This window comes from Pholcus phalangioides, unplaced genomic scaffold (assembly GCF_987345545.1).
Source record: "Pholcus phalangioides strain wild (caught in Gottingen) unplaced genomic scaffold, Ppha-v1.0 ptg000007l_1, whole genome shotgun sequence".
NCBI classification, from domain to species: domain Eukaryota; kingdom Metazoa; phylum Arthropoda; class Arachnida; order Araneae; family Pholcidae; genus Pholcus; species Pholcus phalangioides.
In genome coordinates this window covers 60,154,269-60,175,029 of record NW_028301600.1, presented here as the reverse complement: position 1 = coordinate 60,175,029, position 20,761 = coordinate 60,154,269, and the positions used below count along the sequence as shown (strand labels likewise).

At 33.3% G+C, this 20,761-nt stretch overlaps 2 protein-coding genes across 3 annotated transcripts; one reads left to right on the top strand and one right to left on the bottom strand.

The window, feature by feature from the left end:
* Window positions 1-838: 838 nt before the first annotated feature.
* LOC149085576 (uncharacterized) lies at window positions 839-5,069 on the top strand. The gene is made up of 4 exons (XM_089233699.1): window positions 839-987; window positions 1,386-1,827; window positions 2,312-2,572; window positions 4,411-5,069. The coding sequence occupies exons 1-4, from the start codon at window positions 979-981 to the stop codon at window positions 4,638-4,640; spliced, it is 942 nt and encodes a 313-aa protein (XP_089089825.1). The 5' UTR covers window positions 839-978; the 3' UTR covers window positions 4,641-5,069.
* A 1,878-nt stretch (window positions 5,070-6,947) lies between these two features.
* LOC149085575 (soluble guanylate cyclase 89Da-like) lies at window positions 6,948-19,752 on the bottom strand. Of its 2 annotated transcripts, none has more exons than XM_089233697.1 (10): window positions 19,071-19,752; window positions 16,998-17,250; window positions 13,343-13,512; window positions 10,964-11,093; window positions 10,125-10,271; window positions 9,759-9,905; window positions 9,443-9,599; window positions 8,838-8,947; window positions 8,552-8,641; window positions 6,948-7,738 (listed from the first exon to the last, which is right to left on the bottom strand). In XM_089233697.1, exons 1-10 carry the CDS (start codon window positions 19,628-19,630, stop codon window positions 7,658-7,660), a joined length of 1,845 nt encoding a protein of 614 aa, XP_089089823.1. In that variant the 5' UTR covers window positions 19,631-19,752; the 3' UTR covers window positions 6,948-7,657. The 2 variants fall into 2 exon arrangements, with proteins under 2 accessions (XP_089089823.1, XP_089089824.1); XM_089233698.1 differs by having other exon boundaries at window positions 7,600-7,758; window positions 19,071-19,729.
* Between the last annotated feature and the right edge of the window lie 1,009 nt (window positions 19,753-20,761).

Here is a 20,761-nt window from a genome sequence, read left to right as displayed (position 1 = left end):
ATATTCATTCATTATAGATACAAAAATTCATATAATAATATGCATAATATGTATTTTATTTTTGTATAATCACAGTAACCTTCAATCTTTGAACAAACAAATTTGAATATGAATGCGATCACATATTTTCTGGAACTTCATAGAACTGTTGAAACGATGTAAATTACAAAGTATAATGTGGAGTTAATGTGGAAGGTTTATTAACATCTGTTAGAATATTTAATAATATGCTATCATGGAGTGTGTGGGTTGATGCACGATAATACATGTTAACGTACTCATCATTAACCTGCAGAAATTTTCTACACGACAGATTTAGAACTTTGAAACTGAAAAAAAAAAATTCACACGGTGAGGTGAAAAATGAAGTGAGTTACAGATAATAAGGATCTAAAAACGTAAATAATTTTTTTTTTTGATTACTTTCGTCTCTGTCCGATTATAGAGCGAATTCGAGAAAAAGTACACAAAAAAATTTGAATAGGAAACAAGATAATGTTCAAACTGGAGAACAGTTTAAAAAAAAAAACCTCAACAGAGGGTATTGAAGTTCCGCCATGTCCAACGCACCCTGGTGGAGACGCGATTTATCCAGTAAGAGAAAAGACATGTCGAGCAAAAGAAAACAAAAATGCACTCGAATTGAGAGGAAAGAACAAAAAAAAATCAAAGACAGCAAAAATCTTCAACAGGTCTTTCACTTTTTGAGCGATGAACTCTTTCTTTGCATGAAAAAAAGAAAAAAAAAAATAGAACGTAAAGTTGTAGAAGAAATACTTTGAAAAACCATCTTCTTCCCGCCTCCAAATATCAGCCATAAGGCGCGGGAAAGTGGAGCACGCTCACGTGACCGGCTTCTTCAAGATATATAAGCTGCTGCTTAAACATTCAAGCAACACAATAATAACTATATTTCTAGTGTTATCTCAATCAAAAGCTTTGCGTTTTGTATCTACTCTTTTCTATTGGAATATTACTATGTTTAAGGTAAGTTTAGTGTGCAAGTTATTTTATTTTGGCTTGCAAATGCATCAACTAAACCTGAACTTTCTCATTCTCATATTCAATTCCTTTTAAAAATACAGTAGCTCTTGAGCATCGATATATTTCGTAAATCATGTTTTGCTGAAAAATTTTGTCATAGAGTTTCAATGAAACTCAGTTCCTAGGCCGCGTAGTTGGCTCATATGGCATAGACCGGCATGGAAATTTAAATTCTGGTCTGATTTGATGTAGTGCAGAAATTTCTGTCTGCTTGACATTCAGCCTTTAGTATTTCATATAGATTGATAACGTGTTTTTTTTTCCCGAATCAGACATCCTATCTACGGCATCATCTGCTATATAATTCCATAAACAACTCTAGTTACATTATCTCATTTTAGGTTTCATTGTTTTTGGTCGCCGTGCTGGCAGTATGCTGTCAAGCTAAACTGGCGGAGAAGATCAGTGAAGATGACGACTTTGTCGTGTACAGGATACCAGTAACAGCTTTAGATCTCACTCCTCAAGAGACTGGTTATTCTCTAGATGAACCAAGCTACGGACGTTCATCGAGTAAAACTGTCAGCCATAGCAAGAGCTCTAGTCAAAGCACTGGAAGTGGTAAAGGACGCGGTTTCGGTGGTGGAAGCAGCTCTGGACAAGGATACGGATCTGGAGGCGGCGGTGGAGGTGGAGGAGGACATAATCACGGTGGATTCCAAGGAGACCATTCTGGACACGGAGGATTCAGTGGTGGACATGGAGGTGGATATCATTTCCAGAGCCAGCCATCCTTTGGTGGTCATGAAGGTGGGGGTTATTCAGGACCATCATACTTCAGAGGTGAGCCTCTCAATGATATTTTTCGTTGGTAATTACTGGTTTTTTTAAACAATTTGTAGGTGAAAATCTGCATGATATATAAGTGTAATTGTGTCAGGTAAGCATTCAAATGTCTTTTATTTCCAAGACTATTAGTCATGTTCTGGTTTCAAAAAGGTAAGAAATTTCTTATTACATTATTCAAGACTGAACAACACAAGTACTTCGACAATCCGGTGTTCAACTGTGATGCAAAAAAATTTCATACGTAATATGAAAAAAAATCCTTAAATCTACTTTTTTTAGATAAAAGTTGTTATTTACCATATGTCATTTTTTACACACTTGAATGTGCAGTTTGATTTTTTAGTAAACAGTTTCAGTACGAAATATTCGAAAAAATACGCTTTTAATTTTAGTATCTATAATCAGTTTTCTATGAATTTCAAGAGTCTTTTTAGTCTATAAGAACAGTTAATCACATATTTTTTGTTGTCATTCGCAGGTGGATCAGGAGGTTATAATGGAGGCAGCTACGACAGTCACCATGGCGCGGTCTCCCATAATACCAATCAGTATGAAGACGGTTACGGTGATGCCCCAAAAATCGTTACCACAACAAAAAGTTTCACCACCACAAATAACCAGAACAACTACCAAGGTGCTTCTAATCCAGTAGGAGAAATCAATTACCGATTGTCTGACTTCGTTAAAGACGCTCCAGGTCACGAACTGAGCACTCGTTACAGTCAGAAACTACTTGAAGGTGAGTATAAGAGATGAAGAATCAATCTGCATATTATTTCTTTTTCCCGACAAATCAAAATATGAAAACATCATGATCAGAGCCGTAACTAGATGCTTGAGCAACCGGGACAAGCGCGCATTTTGACGCCCCCTTGCAATGTTGAAGAAGTTTCAGAATTAAATTTGCGCCCACCCCTCAGGTCCAGCGCCCGGGGCACGAGACCCGCCTGCTCCCCCCCCCCGTTGTGGCCCTGATCATGATAGTTTCAGCCAATGTTCTTAGCTAAACAACCTCCAACTCCGCCAGCCTGGCCACAAAATAAATAGCTATTCATGGCAACTCTCTAGTAATGATACCTTCCACTAAAGAAGACAAATATTAGTTTAACAAATTTTTATATAATAATTATGCTAAAAATATTGATTATCACGGTCGGTGTCCGGTTAGAGACGTAGTCCAGAGGACTTATTATTTCCAAATGCCTCATTCACATTTGCAGTAGCCATCTCCAGGAAACGGATGCGAAGTCGTGACACTTTCTAAGCTGTCCGAAGATTAACCACAAAATCTATCAGCGCCTAACACTTTTTACACTGTCTATATATAATAATTAGATCCATTTAACTTTATTTTTTCTATCTTGAAAGTTAGGTATCTAAAAAAAGGGGTAGGGGAGGATTTACTTAATGTTTCAAATTATATATTGCAAATTTCCCCAATGAATAAGCATTTGATATAGAAGCGGTAAAAGTTTAAACTGAACGCTTTGCACTTTCATGAAACAGATATTTGCAGATTTGAATTGACTTCATGATCGGATTTATATAAGCGTACATGTATTCAAAAATTTCTGTAGTTTGACGTGTTGCTTAATCCACGATAACATTCTCTTACTTTCTCCTTTATCCCTCGCAATTCATGTTAAAATATAAAATATACAGGGTGATTGTTAACTCTTTTAACAAATAAAAGTCTTGATAGAACTCAATAAGTTTGAAATGGAATTGCACTCCTCTCATAGTGCCACAAAAGAGCAAATTCACGAAAACGCATCCTATGTTTATTTATTTTCATCTCTATTGACTGAAGTAGCATGCTCCTTGTAGCCAATAACTGTTTCATCTTAAAGATGTAAAACTTTATCTAATTTACTCTTATCTGAGATTATGAGTGGAGTGTGATCCGGTCAGTTGCAAATATCATTCGTCCCGGTGATCAATCACCCTAAAAAGTCTCGTCACAAAGAGCAACAGACCTCCAACGGTACAAATATTCAAATATTACAGTTCATTCATAATTTTAGATGTAGATGGCAGCACTAAAATATCATACAAAACAATAGATATGAACTCAGACTGTTCGGTACACATTCCCTTCCTGCACAACTCGGTAGTAAATTTCCATGGCGGTAGGCCAGAGCTATACTTGGTTTGAAAGAAAGAAGAGAAAAAGCAATCTCTTTTCCCCTCCCTCCCATCTTCTTTTATTGAAAGAGTTTATAATCACCTTCTATAAGTTACATAAGACACATATTTTATTTCATTACACAACCTTACGAGTGAATTATTCCAATGATGAATAAGTCTCGTCTCTCCTTAGTAAAAAACTAATAGCCTTATGAATAGGAAAAACAGTGAAAGAAAGTAGATGCGGTAATCAAAAAATAAGCAATGATATTTTAATGCTTATAAAGATGTACACTGACCATGCATAGAGGTAGCTGTAAATTAGTTTCCACAGCGGGAAATGACATAAAAATGTAACATTAGTCATGTTCACAGCTCTGTTAGAATGTTTTTAAGTGAGTTGTAGAAATTAAAGCAGTAAATGATTTTCATTTGTTCGATTATCTGTAGGCCTAGGTGGAGGAGACTACATGGGATCCGCTCCTGGCAGTTACAGATCCGACGCACAAGCTTTCAATGTCAATGAATTTACAAGAAACTTGAACCAAGGTAGTGGAGCATTATCACCTCTATTTACCGCTGGCCGCCAAGGAGTATCTCAGTTTGGAAACTACGGAAGCTCTTCAAGAGTTTTCCCTAAAGCATACGCCCTGAGACATTCTGGATTCGGTCTGTTTTAAAAAAAGGAATTTGAATCATTCGTTGGGTCAGGTACATCCTATTCCTGGCAATTGTATATAGTCGACGGTGGATTGCTGCACTTGGTGTTCACCATCTGTGTGATACTTGAACTATTTCACACTCGTGTACAGTTTTTTTTTTTATTGTGATCATTTCGATGCATCTGAGAATATTTGATGTATGACGTAGGTTATATGCCATCCTCCAATCACTTGCATATGACGTTAAAGTGATAGAATCACTAAGATAGTTTCCGTTATATATCATTTTGTTTGTTTTTCTTTAAATTTTTACAAGTATAATAGATCGTTCATAGCCTCACACAGTATAATTATATTAGCAACACATAGTTGTTTTAAAGTATGTGTTTCAAAGGCGGATTATCTTTGTGTCGAAGAAGATCCATAAAACCATTGATACTTCAAAAATGTCTTGTCTGTTCGTATCATTGTGTGACTCGATTTTCTATTTTTTTTGGAGAGTATTTGGAATATTTATATTTTTCATCACTTTAAGTAAAACTAAAGAAGAGCCGTAACTTACATATGGCTCTTCTGCTTTATTTTAGCCTCAAAAAATGTAAAACATATTTATCACACTCCCGTTTTTCGATTAAAGGGTAGTATCATTTCGAAATTAAACGCAACAGAAAAAAAACGAAACTACGAAACTGTAATCATTTCAGTTATATCAGTATATTTTTGAAAATATTTTTAAAATAAAATTTAATGGAACAATATCGGATAGAGTGATCGGGGTGTGAAAACAAGTAAATTATTTTGGGAGTTGTTTTATCTTACAGAATATGGTTTATTTCGGTAGACGTTTTTATTTATTTAGTTCAGAGACCTATAAATCAAAGTATAATTTTTTTCCTTTGAATAAAAACTCCATATAATTTGAATATATTTTTTTTATATTTTTTTCTCAACTGAAGCGATGTAAAACCTCTAAAAAAAGACACGCAAGAGTAATAATACTGAAAAGTTGGGAGACTTCCTCAATCACCGGAGAAAACAAAACGGTCGCTACCGAAAATAAATACAATACTTGAAACTTCATTCAAGTGACTTGTTTTACAATTGGCTCTTCTCTTGAACTAGGTCAAGACCAATGCCCTTCATATAGTATGTGATACTTTTTTTCCACGAATCTCTCTACACGTTCTCTGCAGACTATTATTAAAGTTTCGTCTCTTTTAAATAAGCCGTTTAAATTCCACGCTCAAAGATTACGCTATTCCTATTTTTTGTATCTTTTTTCTCTCGTTATATTTATCTTTGCCCCGTGAAAGGGTAAATAAATACATTTTTCAAAGTGAATTGTCTAGTTATGATAGAGGAAAATGGTTATCGCCTCATTGGCCTGAAGGGAAAATCCATCTCAAATAAGCCATCCCATCATAAAATTACGGTACCTAGTCAAAGAGGAAAACTTGTGAAATAAGTCTTTCAAGTGTAACTCATACGTAATCTTTGAAGCAAATTTTATTCTAAATATCTAAAACGTTTGTCCATCATATAAGTATTAATGTTTCCATGAATAAGATCGTCATGAATGATCTTCATTGCAATATAATCACTGTTATTATTTATTCATGCAAGGAGAGTTTTCATACAAATAGGAAGTGAAATGAGAAAAATTTTATGAAATCTCAAATTACTTGTATGTGAAGTGCATGAATACGAAATTAAGGATGTGCAAGCACTGTATCCTGAGCTTTCTGGATAGGAAAGACTATTGTCATACGAGAAATCTGAAAGTTAATTAAGAGATCTTCCAATACGGTGAACTTTTGCATGATATACGACTATATAATTTCGTTTATTTAGATTATTCATACCTGAAGTTAGAAGTGTGTCAAAGCACAATTCTGCACGTGCCTCAATAAGGAAAATATTAAAAATCTAGTTGTGTGTGCGCTTCTTTTCAACATATTTGCGTAGCTTTGAGGCAATCCATTTACCTGAGACGTTAATTTTAAAGATGTAAAATAACCAGTTTGATTTGTTTGATTTGTTTTAACTCTTGATTCTAGTCTTTCGATTAGGAAACAAGAAATCATAGTATAACTTAGTTGAAACGTATAATATAGATTATGCGAACGTATTATGCATTTATGGCTGCACTTGTACACATAATCAAGAACTAGAGAGTTCGTTTCTTCCTCAGTTGATCTAATTTCATGAAAAAGCGCTACGATGTCCAGTGAGTGGTCGAATTTCATACAAGCCACATCTTTGGTTAAAGAATTTGAGCGGAAATGAGTCATATACTAATAAGGAAAACAATATTTGATCACAATGTCCGCCAAAATAATGATGAGTTTATTTGTCCGGTTTATGATTCTTTGTATTAAAAAAAAGATGAAAATTTCAATAGAACTGAAATACTGAAATATAAATTTTATACTCGAAAGCTTTGTGGAACAATGTTTTCAGTAGGGAATTGCGGTAAACATGTTTTAAACATATCGTCAAACGTCAGTTTCTAAGAGCAATCAAAAGGCAACACAAAACGGTATAATGCAACAGGTTTTAAAATGATACATTTTTATGTAAAGTATTTTATCATATTTTTATTCCAATCACTGTTTTTACGGCAATGTCTGAAAACATATTCGAGTTTATTTCACAATATGAGTACGATACTCATGAGTTCATTCAGACATTTTATGTACGTATTTGTATTTCGTAGTCTAAATCTAGGACCAACTGTTCTTTTCCATAAACAACCTCAATAGCCTCTCTTTGTGAAGTTCTGAGACAGAATTTTTCTTAAGCTTCAAGCAGGATACTATACGTATATAGCACGTATATCTAGTTATACATCTGGTAAAGTACAGCGACCGGCGCCGAAAAATGCTTGTCGTAAACCGTAAAAAAAAGAACAAAATATCGAACAAGAGAATATATAGCTACAGATATCTACAAAAAAACTTTCTTCGGTGATAGTTCACATTTTATGACGAAACTTTCGACGAAACTGGAGATTGTTTCCCATATTTTCATAACTTTCAATCTATGAGGCCTGACGCAACACTTTTTCTTCTTTGTATATGACCCAGCAGCCAATAAGTATTCATTTTTCCTTTACCCTAAAATTATGAAGGCATTTCTTAAAAAAAATAAATATAAGAGCGTTAATTATTTCCTAGAATGAATTGACGTTTGTATTGAAGTCATCCAACATCTGTAATAGACCAACTTCTACTCAATGGGTAACTTACTTAGAAAATTAATAAATTGATAATTTAAAAATTTTGTAGTATAGATATATATATATATAGCAAGTGCGGGCATCAGAATGGACAATAGTTGGGAAAACGCAATACCGGGTTTACTCTGCCTTTAGGTATGGCCACCAAGTGTGATAAGAACAGTGATAAGGTGCTTCAAAATGTCCCCGCGGTGTTCTACAGTGAGTGTCACTCGATTGTCACCATCATTACATCTGCTGTAGGCAGGACCACAAATAGATACTTTGTCAGCCGGGAAAATTACGCATTTTAGCACCGCGAGTAATGTAGAAGGAGCAATAAAAGAGTGAATTTGGCGTCCCTTCTGGACTGGGTGTCTGACACCCCCCGTTCTCCCCTCCCCCCCAATTGCGCCCCAATTTCTGTTTTCTTTTTTATTGTAACTCATCGAATCTTGGTTTTTGATCAAATTTAGTTAGAGAGAGCGAGTGTTTCCTCTTTTTTTAACCCCTGGTTCCATATTACCCAACCCTCTCATATTGCTTTCCTAATAACGTTTTTTTTTAATTATTTTTTTTTCTAAGACATGATTTTTATTTTTAAATAATATGCTCTTGTCAATGCAACGACAAGAATCCAAGTTTTATAAAATTTAAAAACAGTATTGCATAATCCCCGCACTTCCTATATATTTTCATAGTTTTTGCTTACTTTTATTTCCATTACACCTCTGGATTCAGTCATGAATAAGCTCGGACTCAGAAGGTTCTTACAAGGCTCGCTGATATGGACTTTTCCAGGCTTTAGGAAACAAAAGAATGACAAATTCCATGAATAGCCTCAATCTTAATATTACCGATTTACTTTTTTGTAATTTGAAGAATTTATTTCATCGTAAAGAACGAAAATGATTAATCGACGCGAGAAAAAAAAGATGTTTTATTTTTTGTTGAAAACAAATAGATCAAGGAGACTTAAATCGGCTAATAATACTTACTTCGCCATAACTTTGCATTCTCGCCGCTGTATTTACGGTATCACCGAAGAGACAATATCTAGGCATTTTCAAACCCACAACTCCAGCAGCGACTGGACCCGAGTGCATCCCTAATCAAAAAAATTATAACAGACATTTCATAAAAGTTTCTTGTTACTTGTTGAATCAAATATAAAAATTAAAAAAAAAGAAATGGCAAAATTTCTCTACTACATAAAATATTTCTAATATTTATTGTCTTTGAGGCTTATAATAAAATGCAAAATATTCAAGGAATTGCTCAAAAATTTGAGTACTTTAGAATTTAATTAAGAAAGGCGATTCTTTTATTTTTATTGTTCCAATTTTGATAGCAATTGAAAACGTTAAGAAAAGAAAATTTTTCCGGCTGCTGTAAGCTTGGGAAATAAAAAATTAAAAACCAGGAAAAAATAAATATCGATTGACGTTTGACAGAAGTATTTTATCAAGTGGGTAACTTAACAGCAACTTTGAAAAATTTAAAATTAAAACACTTTCATAAGAACCCATTACGTCCTGTTATAAATCATTTACGTTTGGTACAGTATAATCACTAGATAAATTGAATAAAAATTCTAACTCACCTATTCGTACCATGACTTTTTCACCTCCATAGGTGTTCTCGAAACTTTCCACTTGAGAAATCATGTCAAGTGCTGCTCCAGCTACGTTTTCTGCATGATCTGGCCTCCTTTCAGGAGCTCCACTGACTAACATGTATACTTGTCCCACGGTCTCTACCTAAGAAAATTATAAAGAAAATATATATTAATTCAGTAGAATGAATACAATGCGTATTGATAAACACACACAAAAAAATTAAATGAACAGATACAGAATGTTCAAAACTTATTTTTTTTGGTTAAAGCAATCTACGTATAGGTAAAAAAAAGTGCTCACTTTAAAAACGTTGTAACTATCGGTGACGGTATCAAATAATGAAAAGATATCATTTATGCAAGTTACAGCCTCCATTGCAGTAATTCGTGCACATAGTTCAGAAAATTCGACGACTTCTCCAAATAATACAGTGACTTCGTCAAAAGACTATAAAATAATAAAGAAAAAAAATATTAATGGTATAATTTATAAATGAATGTATAGTTTATAAATGAATGCTTCTCGTATTCATTAGTTTCCTACATTCATCTGTATGATGAAAATAACCGAAGTTTAAAAAACGATGAATTTGTCAAGCATTATATGTATTATATCTTTGAAAATGCTAAAAATAAGTTTTTTGAACTTCCAAAAAAGTTTTTTTACTTCACACGTATTTATTGGATCTTCCCCATTACGGAGTCTTAACGCTACGGCTTTAGGAATCATAGAATATAAAAGATCATCGCCTTTTTGCTTCCACTCATCCAACATCTTAAGGTTCTGTTCCAGCTTCTTACTTCTTTGCTCTTGCTAAAATTAAAATAACGGAAATAACAATCAGGACTGTGATTGTTTTTGCACCAAATTATCACATCACAGTACAAACCATAATAATATGGGGTGAAAAAATTCTCAGACACACACATACATTTATCTTTTTTCTTTTTGATTATTTATATTCAGTTCTGATTATTTTTTGTACCAAATAATTACAAAATAGCTGCTAAATTAAATTTGAAAAATGCGTTGTTCTTCCGCCAGCTTATTGGTTACCTCAGCAATTTTCAACTTTTTCATCCCCCGATGCACCTGGAAATATATTTTGTATGTGTTGTAGGCCTATATGTTGCATGTTAATTATAGTAGTGAATTACTATTTTTTTTCTATAGTTTTTATGAAGCACACAGGTTGAAAATCGTTGGGATCATGAGAATAACGATTCATGGATCTACAAACAGTTCAATATCGTAAGAAAATTAAATTTGTTCATGTGTAAATATAAGTTATTGAATTTTTTTTCATTTTATGCATGAATATATTTCTTTAAAATAAGACGCTTTTGTGAACACGGACATCTTATTTATTTTCAGTAATGATTTCCTACATTTAAAATCTATTGGTATATCAGCTCTACAATGGCATTAATTTTCAATACCCGTATATGTTTTATGACGTTATGAGTAAAAAATAGTTCGGAATTTTATATATAGAAGCTGTGTACTTTTTCGTAAGATATTTCTAATCTGGCTCCATGTTGCCATCCTGCGAGGACTATTTCTCTGCTGCTATCATGAAGGCAAAGATCAGTCAAGTACAATCCAACCTCTTGCATTTCTTGCAGGTTGCTTAGCCTGTAGGAAACAATTTATACGAATGGTTATATTATTTATACAGGGTGCAAAGTCACCATAATAATATGGTTGACTTAATCAATAAATATTTGAATTTTAAAAAAAAATTCAAATATCGTGTGCTTCTCAGATATATGATTACGTGTTTATTTTTTGAAGGGGGGAATTGTAAATGTATTAAAATACAACTTTTTTTTTCAATACCGTCGCACTTACTACAACTTATATAATAATAATAATAATAATAATTTATTTGTTTATGGGGCCAGACCCATGTAAGGATGGCATACAAAAAATAAAATATACAAGTAATAAATTACAAATCATTAGAATACCAGTCGTACACACACACACACACATATATATATATATATATATATTCCACTGAAAAACATGGAAATCTTTTGTTTGACTCATTAAATGCGGGACAAAGAATTTAAAGATACAACTTGTAGGTAAAGAGAACGTATGTATGAAGATGGATTTTGCATTTTAGTATCTATATATCCCCCTTGAAAAATAAATGGGATATCTGAGATCCACACGTTCACTTGAATACTTTTTCTTATTTGAAGTATGTTTCTGTGATCAAAACAGTTTCAAAATTAAAAGGGTGTAAAAGGACTTTGTTTTGCACCCTGTATATATATTATTTACATGCACGAGTATGCATTACATTTTAATTGCGCGTAATAATAAAATAAACAAAAAATTCTAATTACATTTGTTTAAGATGGTGTCATATTTATAGTCTCGAAAAGAGATAAAGTTTATTTATTTTTGCGTTCACTGTAGCACAAATTACTGAATTGTGTAATATTCATAGTAATTCAAAAGCATTAGAAATTTTTAATCATGATGATCAATAAGTGCCAACTAGCAATCAATTATTTAGTGCCCAAACATCAGTTTGAATCTAGGTTCGGCAGGTATTCTGTGATTGTAATGCTAATGTGCGTGTCTAGACATTTTTAAGTGGTTCTAAGCTCTAGAGAATAAAAGAAGTTTTTAATTTGTGGTAACGAATTGTGTGAGATAATAGCTGATGATCTACTGACATCATATTTTTAGTAACCTACCCAGACATTGGCACTCGTGACACTATATTTTACTTGTCATTTTTGTGAATGCATGAATCAACGAATTAGGTGGAGGCTCATGAAAGAGCTTTGTTATCGTCCTTTCAATAAAGATCAGAGTAAATATCCATCAACAGTACGAAAGCAATTACCCCAAGTCCCTAGAGAGAATAGACTTACGCGATCGAATGCTCTTAAAGAAGATATATGGACAGCGTTATTGGTTGTGGCTTTAGTGGGGGGAACTCGTGAGCAAAAAATTCGATGAAACGATTCTCAGTATATTACGTCAATGAACCAACGAAAAAACTCGTAAATTCTCTTTTTTATTTCTTGCTGTAAGATGATGAATGTTGTTTTTACTGACGCTTTCGAAACATTACGTGTTAGAGAAACCGAAGATGAACGATTTCTCTTTTAAATTTTAATCAGTGATGCGAAAATATATAAATAAATTCTATCGGTCGCGTTGGAAACGTATGGATCACGAGCGTCAATTTTGTTAGTCTTAAAAGTAACGGTACTTAACCCTTAGACGCTCAATATGCCAATATATCCACTCGAGTTTAAATTCATTTCAAATTTGTTATTTGACGCAAATAAAATAATAATCCCAATTAAACTGAAAATGTTATGTTTCCTCGTTTACACTTTCGAAATGGAAAAATATTTTACATAAACAGAAGCAAGTGTATTTTTCTTTGTCCGTCGGATGCAGCTAATTTGCAGTGAGCCATCATGCAAAATTGTTTTTTTCGCATAAGCAATATAAGATGTTGGTTTCCATTCAAAATTTTGATATCCTACACCAAAATATAGGCTAGACAGAAATTTTAAAAAAGCCTTTGAAATATTTTAAAAACTAAGGAGCGAGCTTTCTGGAGTAGAAAAATGCAAATGCTGTGAGGGCAATGATGAATGAATGCCAGAACTTTGCCACTGGACTTATCCCGTTGCTGAGATCTCTTCCAGCCCAGCTTCGTGGCATAGTCCGGAACATTATTTTGTGTCAAAAAAAATTTTTACAACATATATTTCCCCCGGACAATTGGGTACTGTCGCGATGCTGTGAGGGCAGAAGCGTTAAGAAAAAAACAGATAATTTTTTTTTGTTGAAACAATGATACTTTCATTGTTTTCATTGATAATAAGAATTCGAAACGAACTTACAGAGGCACGCACAGGTAAATGATTGCATCCCACTCTTCGATATATCGCATTTGCCCTTTCAGTAATAGATTTCTCGTAGATGCACTGTTACGCCTATCCTCGATAGGATGCTTGACGAAACGGGAATTCAGGCATTCTAGTTCTACCACAACTTTCTGAAGGATAATTACCTAAATCATATCAACAAACGGTAAACCAAGATTACTTCAAGATCATATACAGGGTGCATAGCTGACTCCTCTCGCTCTAAATTACTGGTGAACCGTTGATCCTAGAAGCATATATCCCATTGTAAAAAGTATCTAAATAATGTGTAGACCTCAAATGCGTCATCCACGTTGCAAGGGGTTGTATAGTTATTAAAATAAAAGGTTATTTTTTTTATTTTAATAACTATACAAACCCTTTCAATATGAATGACGTATATACCTGAGGCCTACACGTTATTTGCTTTTTCTGATTGAAAGTATGCCTCTAGGATCAACGGTTCGCCAGTAATTTCCTGCGAGAGGAGTTAACTATGCACCCTGTATATACATAGTTTCATGATGCCGAGATATGCCTTAAACGTTATACAGATACTCAATAACTTATGGATTTTAAATTCTAAATTAAAATTAATCAATTTAAAATCATCTTGATCGTCGCGATAAAAATTTCACATAGTAACTGCTAACATCGTTCTCTTCAGATATTTCCTTGAAGAAAATAGCGTGTACGTCCTATAATATTCAAGCGTGTTGCTAGAAGACGCTTCAAGTTCAATTTTTCTTGAAATACTAAATTGAGGGTATAGAAAGTGGTAATTTTCATAGACACCGGAACGTGAGGGCTCAGGTAGAGTGAGCTCTCTCAATACTTTTTGTGGGATGGACTGGGCCCCTCGATATACAACTGAGGAATATTCAATTCTCCTCTGATCCCATTCCTTTGCGCACGTCCTTAAATCCCGTATATACGGGACATCCGGCAACTCTAGCGCCCCCCCCCCCTCACTCCCAATATTTTTTTCGTGTTGGCACCTCTAGCCACTCCCACTTACCGTGACATCTACTTTGTTTGAACTTATCGTGATATCTCTCCGCCTTCTAATAAACTACTCAGTCGGTTGGTCTTTAAGATGCGTAATGCGAATTGCATGTTATTTTTTATAGCAATTTGAAACTTCACGAATCTTTCTATTAAGACAAACAGGATGTACAAGTTTCGGGTCACATGTAAGAACAGCAGTTCCCAATTCAACGCCAATATTTTTTTTGCAGTCGTAAGCATCAAACAGAAAACAAAAACTTTTTTTTTCTGTGCAGAATCTTTTTTTTAGTTTTACGTCCCGTCTTTTGAGATGTTTCTCATCTTTTCATTCATTATCTTTCTTTTGCTGTAATATATGTCTCCGAAATCACGTGTATGATCGGAGATCTTATCCTTCAAAGATTTTTCTCAGCCATGTTCTACGGAATGAAACAGTAGAAGACAAGTCGTCTTTTTGCTCTCGTTCATTCGTGAAAAATAAGAAGAGCCAAGTAGGAATACTACTTAAAAAAATACCGCTTGTATTTCCTGTTGAAACATTCTAGAAAATTCCGCTAAATTTTATTGTTCCATTTTAAAAGCTCATCCTTTATTATTATTATTTATTTCACAAATAAAATCATATAATATACAAGTACAAACATGTAATACACAAATTCGAACATATAATGCAAACAAACACTTTATGGCCTCAAGGGACTGAAAAGTCCTTTCAGCAGGATTAAAGGAAGAAGTTTATTGAATATTTTAGCACCAGTGCTATTATATTTATTAGATATGTTTTAATGCATTTTTGTTCATATATTTTTGAATGAAAGTTCGGAAATAAATTAATAATTGTGAAGCTCAATAGAATATATCAAGCATCATTTTTTTTATTTTTTTACTATTGCTGTACTCTGTGCAACATTGTTTTTATACACGCTTACAATACATTCATCAAAATGGTTTCGCAATTTATACTTTTAACGTATGATTTATGTGTTTATTATTATCAAGTTTATGTATAGTATGAAAAAATTTAATATCTTGGCCGTGTAGAAAAAGCTATTTTTATATAATGTTTTATTGGGTTTTGGCACTTGATAAACTGGATTATATCTATCTGTAGTTCTATTTTGATTTTTCGTTCAATATTTTTTATTTAATTGCGAAAATTTGACAACTCTACAAATAGTTTTGTCTTGAGGATAAAGTAGGGCATTGTATTTTGGATCTATCTATTACAATTTGAGATCTTATTCTGTTCTATATATTATCCAATTTCCAAATATTCTCGTAATACGCTTCTCCCCAGGCACTGATCGCATAATTGATAATTGAATACATTCATGCGCCAAATAAATCTTTTAAAAAATATTCGTCGATGAAGTTTTTCCATTTTGTAAATATAATCACTGTATATTTTCTAATCTTTTTTTTTAACATATCACAGTGCGAGTTCTATTTAAGATCATCTTTTATTGTGGTACCCAAATAATTGTACGCACGAATAATATATCTCCATAATTTTATCTTCAATACGTATCTGAATGTATTTGATAAATAATTACCTATATTTATGTTTTGAACGGGTTGAACCGTGTAATTGAATAGTATATCATAATACTGTACTCATGAATAAAGTAGGGGACCCCAATTATCCGAATTCCGGGTTATCCGAGGCACTGAACTGATTTTAAAAATTAGGTGCAGTAAAATGAATTGCGAAACGTCTTTTGTCGTGACAAAACTGATTCACAGAATAACTACGTCAGCATTTTAAAATGCGTGTGATAGTGCCCTTTAGAGGGGCCCACGGGTGCGGTAGAAACTACAGATACAACATGGGATCCTCTGGGGTGGCTTAGTAAGGGTAGGATTCTTATTTTTCAGAGAAGGGGGACGATGATACAAATAATTTTATAAGTGTTTGGATTAGACAAACATCATAAACCTGTTGTTCGCGAACACCTTGGCTGTCCACATTCTACTCCTCTCCATCTTAACGCATGAACCAACCCGGTCAAGGTCCGTTGGCCTCAAGTGCATAGGGGGTGCCTCGTGATTATGAGATTTGGTACTGATTTCCAAGAGTAGGTATGCAAATTGGTAGGCAGGTACACCCAGCTAGGTAGAGGTCTTAGAACATCACTTTGCTGGGCGGTTACATGGCACTTCACATGGTGCGGTTAAGATAGCTCTGGTACTCCGTGAAGCATTTAAGAGTATTCGATGAATATAAAACGAGTACGCACAGAATGTAAAATAATCTTCGAAATATTGTGTAAAGTGTTTGTATATTACACAGTAGTTCATGCAGCTTCAAACATATTCATATGATTTTTGAAGCGAGAACTTTTTTCCACGAGAATTCTACATTTATTAGAAATAATTTCACCATTTACAGCTTTATTTATTACATTTAATCCCAAAAATCTGTAATATTATCATATTATCCGAGGTTTCAATTATTCGAGTTGGGTCCGGTCCACATTAACTAAGATAATCGGGGTCCTACTGTATTTTCAATTATGTTTGCTTACGTCATACTATTGCTGTAACATCAAGTCAAATAAAATTATAGATACAGTACAAATTTAGTGGTTTCCATATTTTCCACTGAATATTTTTGAAAACTTACATTTTCCCAACTAAAATTCACTCTTGGTCTATGCATCAAGAAGAACGTCTCAACTGGCAATCCAACCATTTCTTCACGTCCAAAAAGTTCTCTTGATTTTTCCCCTACTTGAAGAATTGTGATGGACCTATCGAATGCTATGGCGAATGGAAAAAGTCTGAACAAATATACACAAGCTACTGGACCAAGAACGGTATGCTCAATCATGTTTTTACGAGCCATCTGAGCATCTCTGTACGGTGTGTTATCAAACCTGGAAAATGCACATAGAGTTAAACATCAATAACAAACCGATCGAATGTTAAAATCACACATTTGTATTAAATCAGTTTATCACAAACTATTTGTAAAAAAAAAAATACGGAAGAATCTCTATATTATGAACAAACTTTATATGACGAAATTTTTATCAGAACATTCGTTTAAATTACACAACTTTGACAATTATTTACTCAAAAAAAAACTTTTCATGCAACGGATTTCTGAAGAAAATGTTCCATGGTGATTTGACTGTAAATAAATAAATAAGTAAAATTAATTTAATTAATTTAACGTTGAAAAATACTGAAAATAATTATAATTAAAACTTCAATTTTCTTCCCTTTATAATAAATTATCTTTAATGAAAAATCGACAATTTTTTAAATTTTCATTTCATATTCAGTTTTATGGAAATAAGTCGGTGACATACATGCCAGAATAAATTACTAAACACTCCGTAATAACATTTGAAACCATCTTCGGAATTGCAAATTTTATTTTATACCATGCAAAACTTAAAAAACGAAGATACTAGCCATATTTAAATATCGGTTAAGTTGTAAAGTATAAAAAAAGCAGTGTTCTGAATTCATCAGTCGATGAAATATTTTGGTTTTGGTAATACTGTATAAGAAAATTAAGAAAGGATAAGACTTAGAAACATGAAAATGTGCATAAATATTTTTTTTTAGGAAACAACATAGAATCTCCAGTTTGACAAGATAAGTGATAAAATGGGTAACATGGTCGCATGAAAAGTTTTCGATAAAACTGATAATAATATCGGAAAACTATATCTTTAGTGTTTATGTAATACGTAATGGTGGAACGAATCCTCAATACGTAATGTGGTCACATTTTATCACTTCTATAATATCCCCAGAATCACTCCATGCTGTTTGTGGAAGTTATCATATAGAGCTCAGCTTGTTTCATTTCTAGTTTCTAGAGGTGGGGGAAAGAAGGTACAAAAACATGGCCTCCTACGGCACGACCTAGACTTTTCCCAATAAACTTAGCTAATCAATCTGTATGAACCAAAGGGTCATTTCTCCGAGAAGAAACATCTTTATAACGTTGCTGTAAGATTACGAAAAAGAAAGAGATTGTGCTAGAAACTGTTTTCTCTTGAGATTTGATATAGATCCCATATTTAATGTTATTCTTTTTTTCCCAAATTTTACGAGTTTTAAAGTTTTACGATACGATAAGCAATTTTTTGTGATTTTAGCTCATATAAATGTCTTATCAAAAAATACATGTACATACAATGGAACAAATAAAAGAAATTTTCTATTTTTTTAAATAAAACTATTGAATTTTGTTCGCTTGTTCAAGTGAAATCCATAAGTGATACGATAATCATTTCGGTTTAACATACTAAAGGGAAAATTAAAAACATGTGTATACTATATATGTACTAAAGAATTACGCTTTTAGTTCAGTTTATAATATAATATGTTATGACAATAACTTAACATAACTTCAATTTACGAAGTAAATATTCATAAGTTAGATTATGAAAAAGAAAAATTTGCATTCATTACAGTTCTAATGAAGACAGCGACGAGCACATGAAATTGTTTACATTCAAAAATAATTAAACATAAAATTATTCAATTGCATTTATTTTTATTTATTTTGTTTGTTTCACATTGTCATTGCGGCAAAATTTATATTAAAGACAAAAAATATATATCTTTTGGATTTCACATTTTCATTTTCGTAAGAATGATTCAACCAGTTCGATTGAATTAATTCTTGTAATGTACTAAGCTACTGTAAATAAAAATTTCAAATTAAGGTGCATACCTAAGATCATAAATCATATGACATCCTGTAGCATCTTTTGAGTTGCTTTCACTCTGTAATATTGTAACTTTTAGATCTAGTCCGTAGAATGTCCTCGCAATCTGAACTAGCTGTCCAATAACATAGAAACCAAAACCAGATCTTTTAGACCTATAATGAAGCAATGCTCCACCAATGTCTTCTTTCTCAACGTAAAACGATGGACTCTGCATTTTTGGGTAACTGAAACGAATCTGATGATGAAGGTTATCGATACCATGGAGAAAATCTCTGAAGTATCTTCCCGATGCTTGTATCAGTGTATCATATCCGTAATGAGAAAAAAACCTCACGAAGCACCGGCCGAAAAAGCACAAAAACTCATCAGATTTTTCAGGATTCTGGAAAGTGTTTCTACAACAAGCTTCGGCAAGGTACAAAATCAACCTATCAGGATATACCTGATGAGTTGTAAATACCGCATTCTTGTATCCGGCATCTTCGAGAGATTTATTCCACATCTCCTCCCCATATTCTGCACGCACAAAATGCTGAATGCTCTCTAAAAGCATGCCATACATGGCGCAGTCCAATACAAAAATTACTCAGTAAATCCAACTTGGTTCAGAATAGAAATTCGTACTACGAACTATGAAACGAAATTCGCGCTCAGCAATGATGATTTTGCGAAACAGAAGAGCATCGAGGGAAAATTCACTCGTGTTTGTGTGTGACAAGAAAAGTCGATTTTTCCCTATATCTAGGGAGGAAAAATCCCTCCCGATAGATAATCCCTTGAGTGTGTGGACAAAATGAAATATTATGACGAATGACTATACTAGACATGATCTAATTTCATCTACTATCTTTAATAAAATATTATCGAATTTACTATTGAAACTAATAATCGTGAAATATATACAGCATTTTCATATTTGAAATTAGATTAATACAAAAATACATTAACTCAAAATATATACACAGTGATATCTCACTGCAATGATGCTTGATGTAACTATAAATCCCTCTCTCTACAATGATATTTTTCCAAATCTTTATTTGAAATTATGTATAGTCTAATGTTGAACACCTCTCGAAACAACTATATCCTCTACTACGATAAATCCTTGTATAACGAAAATTTTAAAGAGGTTTTCGAATTTCCACAACGATATGTTTTAAGTTTCACTCAAAATCGTCTTCGATTTAATTTTAATTTGTTAAGCCGGGTTTTCCAAGGAGTAGAATTTCTGTGCCGCGTGCAGCGTGAAAATGCTGATTGGTTAAAACCTGAAATTCAGGTTTTTTGACCAACCAGAGTTTTCACACTGCAGGCACTGTAGAAAACCTGCTCTTAGGAAAACCCAGCTTTATATGTAGGGTCGTAGCCAGAAATTTATTTCGGAGGGAACCAAAAAGTGATTGAAAAATAGTTTTAACATATCCCTGGAAAATCAGTCATTTTCTAACATTTCGGGGGTGGGAATCGCACCCCTCGATCCCTTCTCGCTACGACCTAGGTTTTGCACCACACGATCACTGAAAGTGTGATGGAGTTGTTGGTATTGGCATTTTTTGTGTGAGACAGAATAGTATGAAACTCTTTTATAGGGGCTATGCATCTAAATGAATTTTATTAATCTGTACACTGTTTTCCGTGGTATTTTCTGATTGTACTAACATCTCAAAATTAGAGAGGCTGCTAACAACAC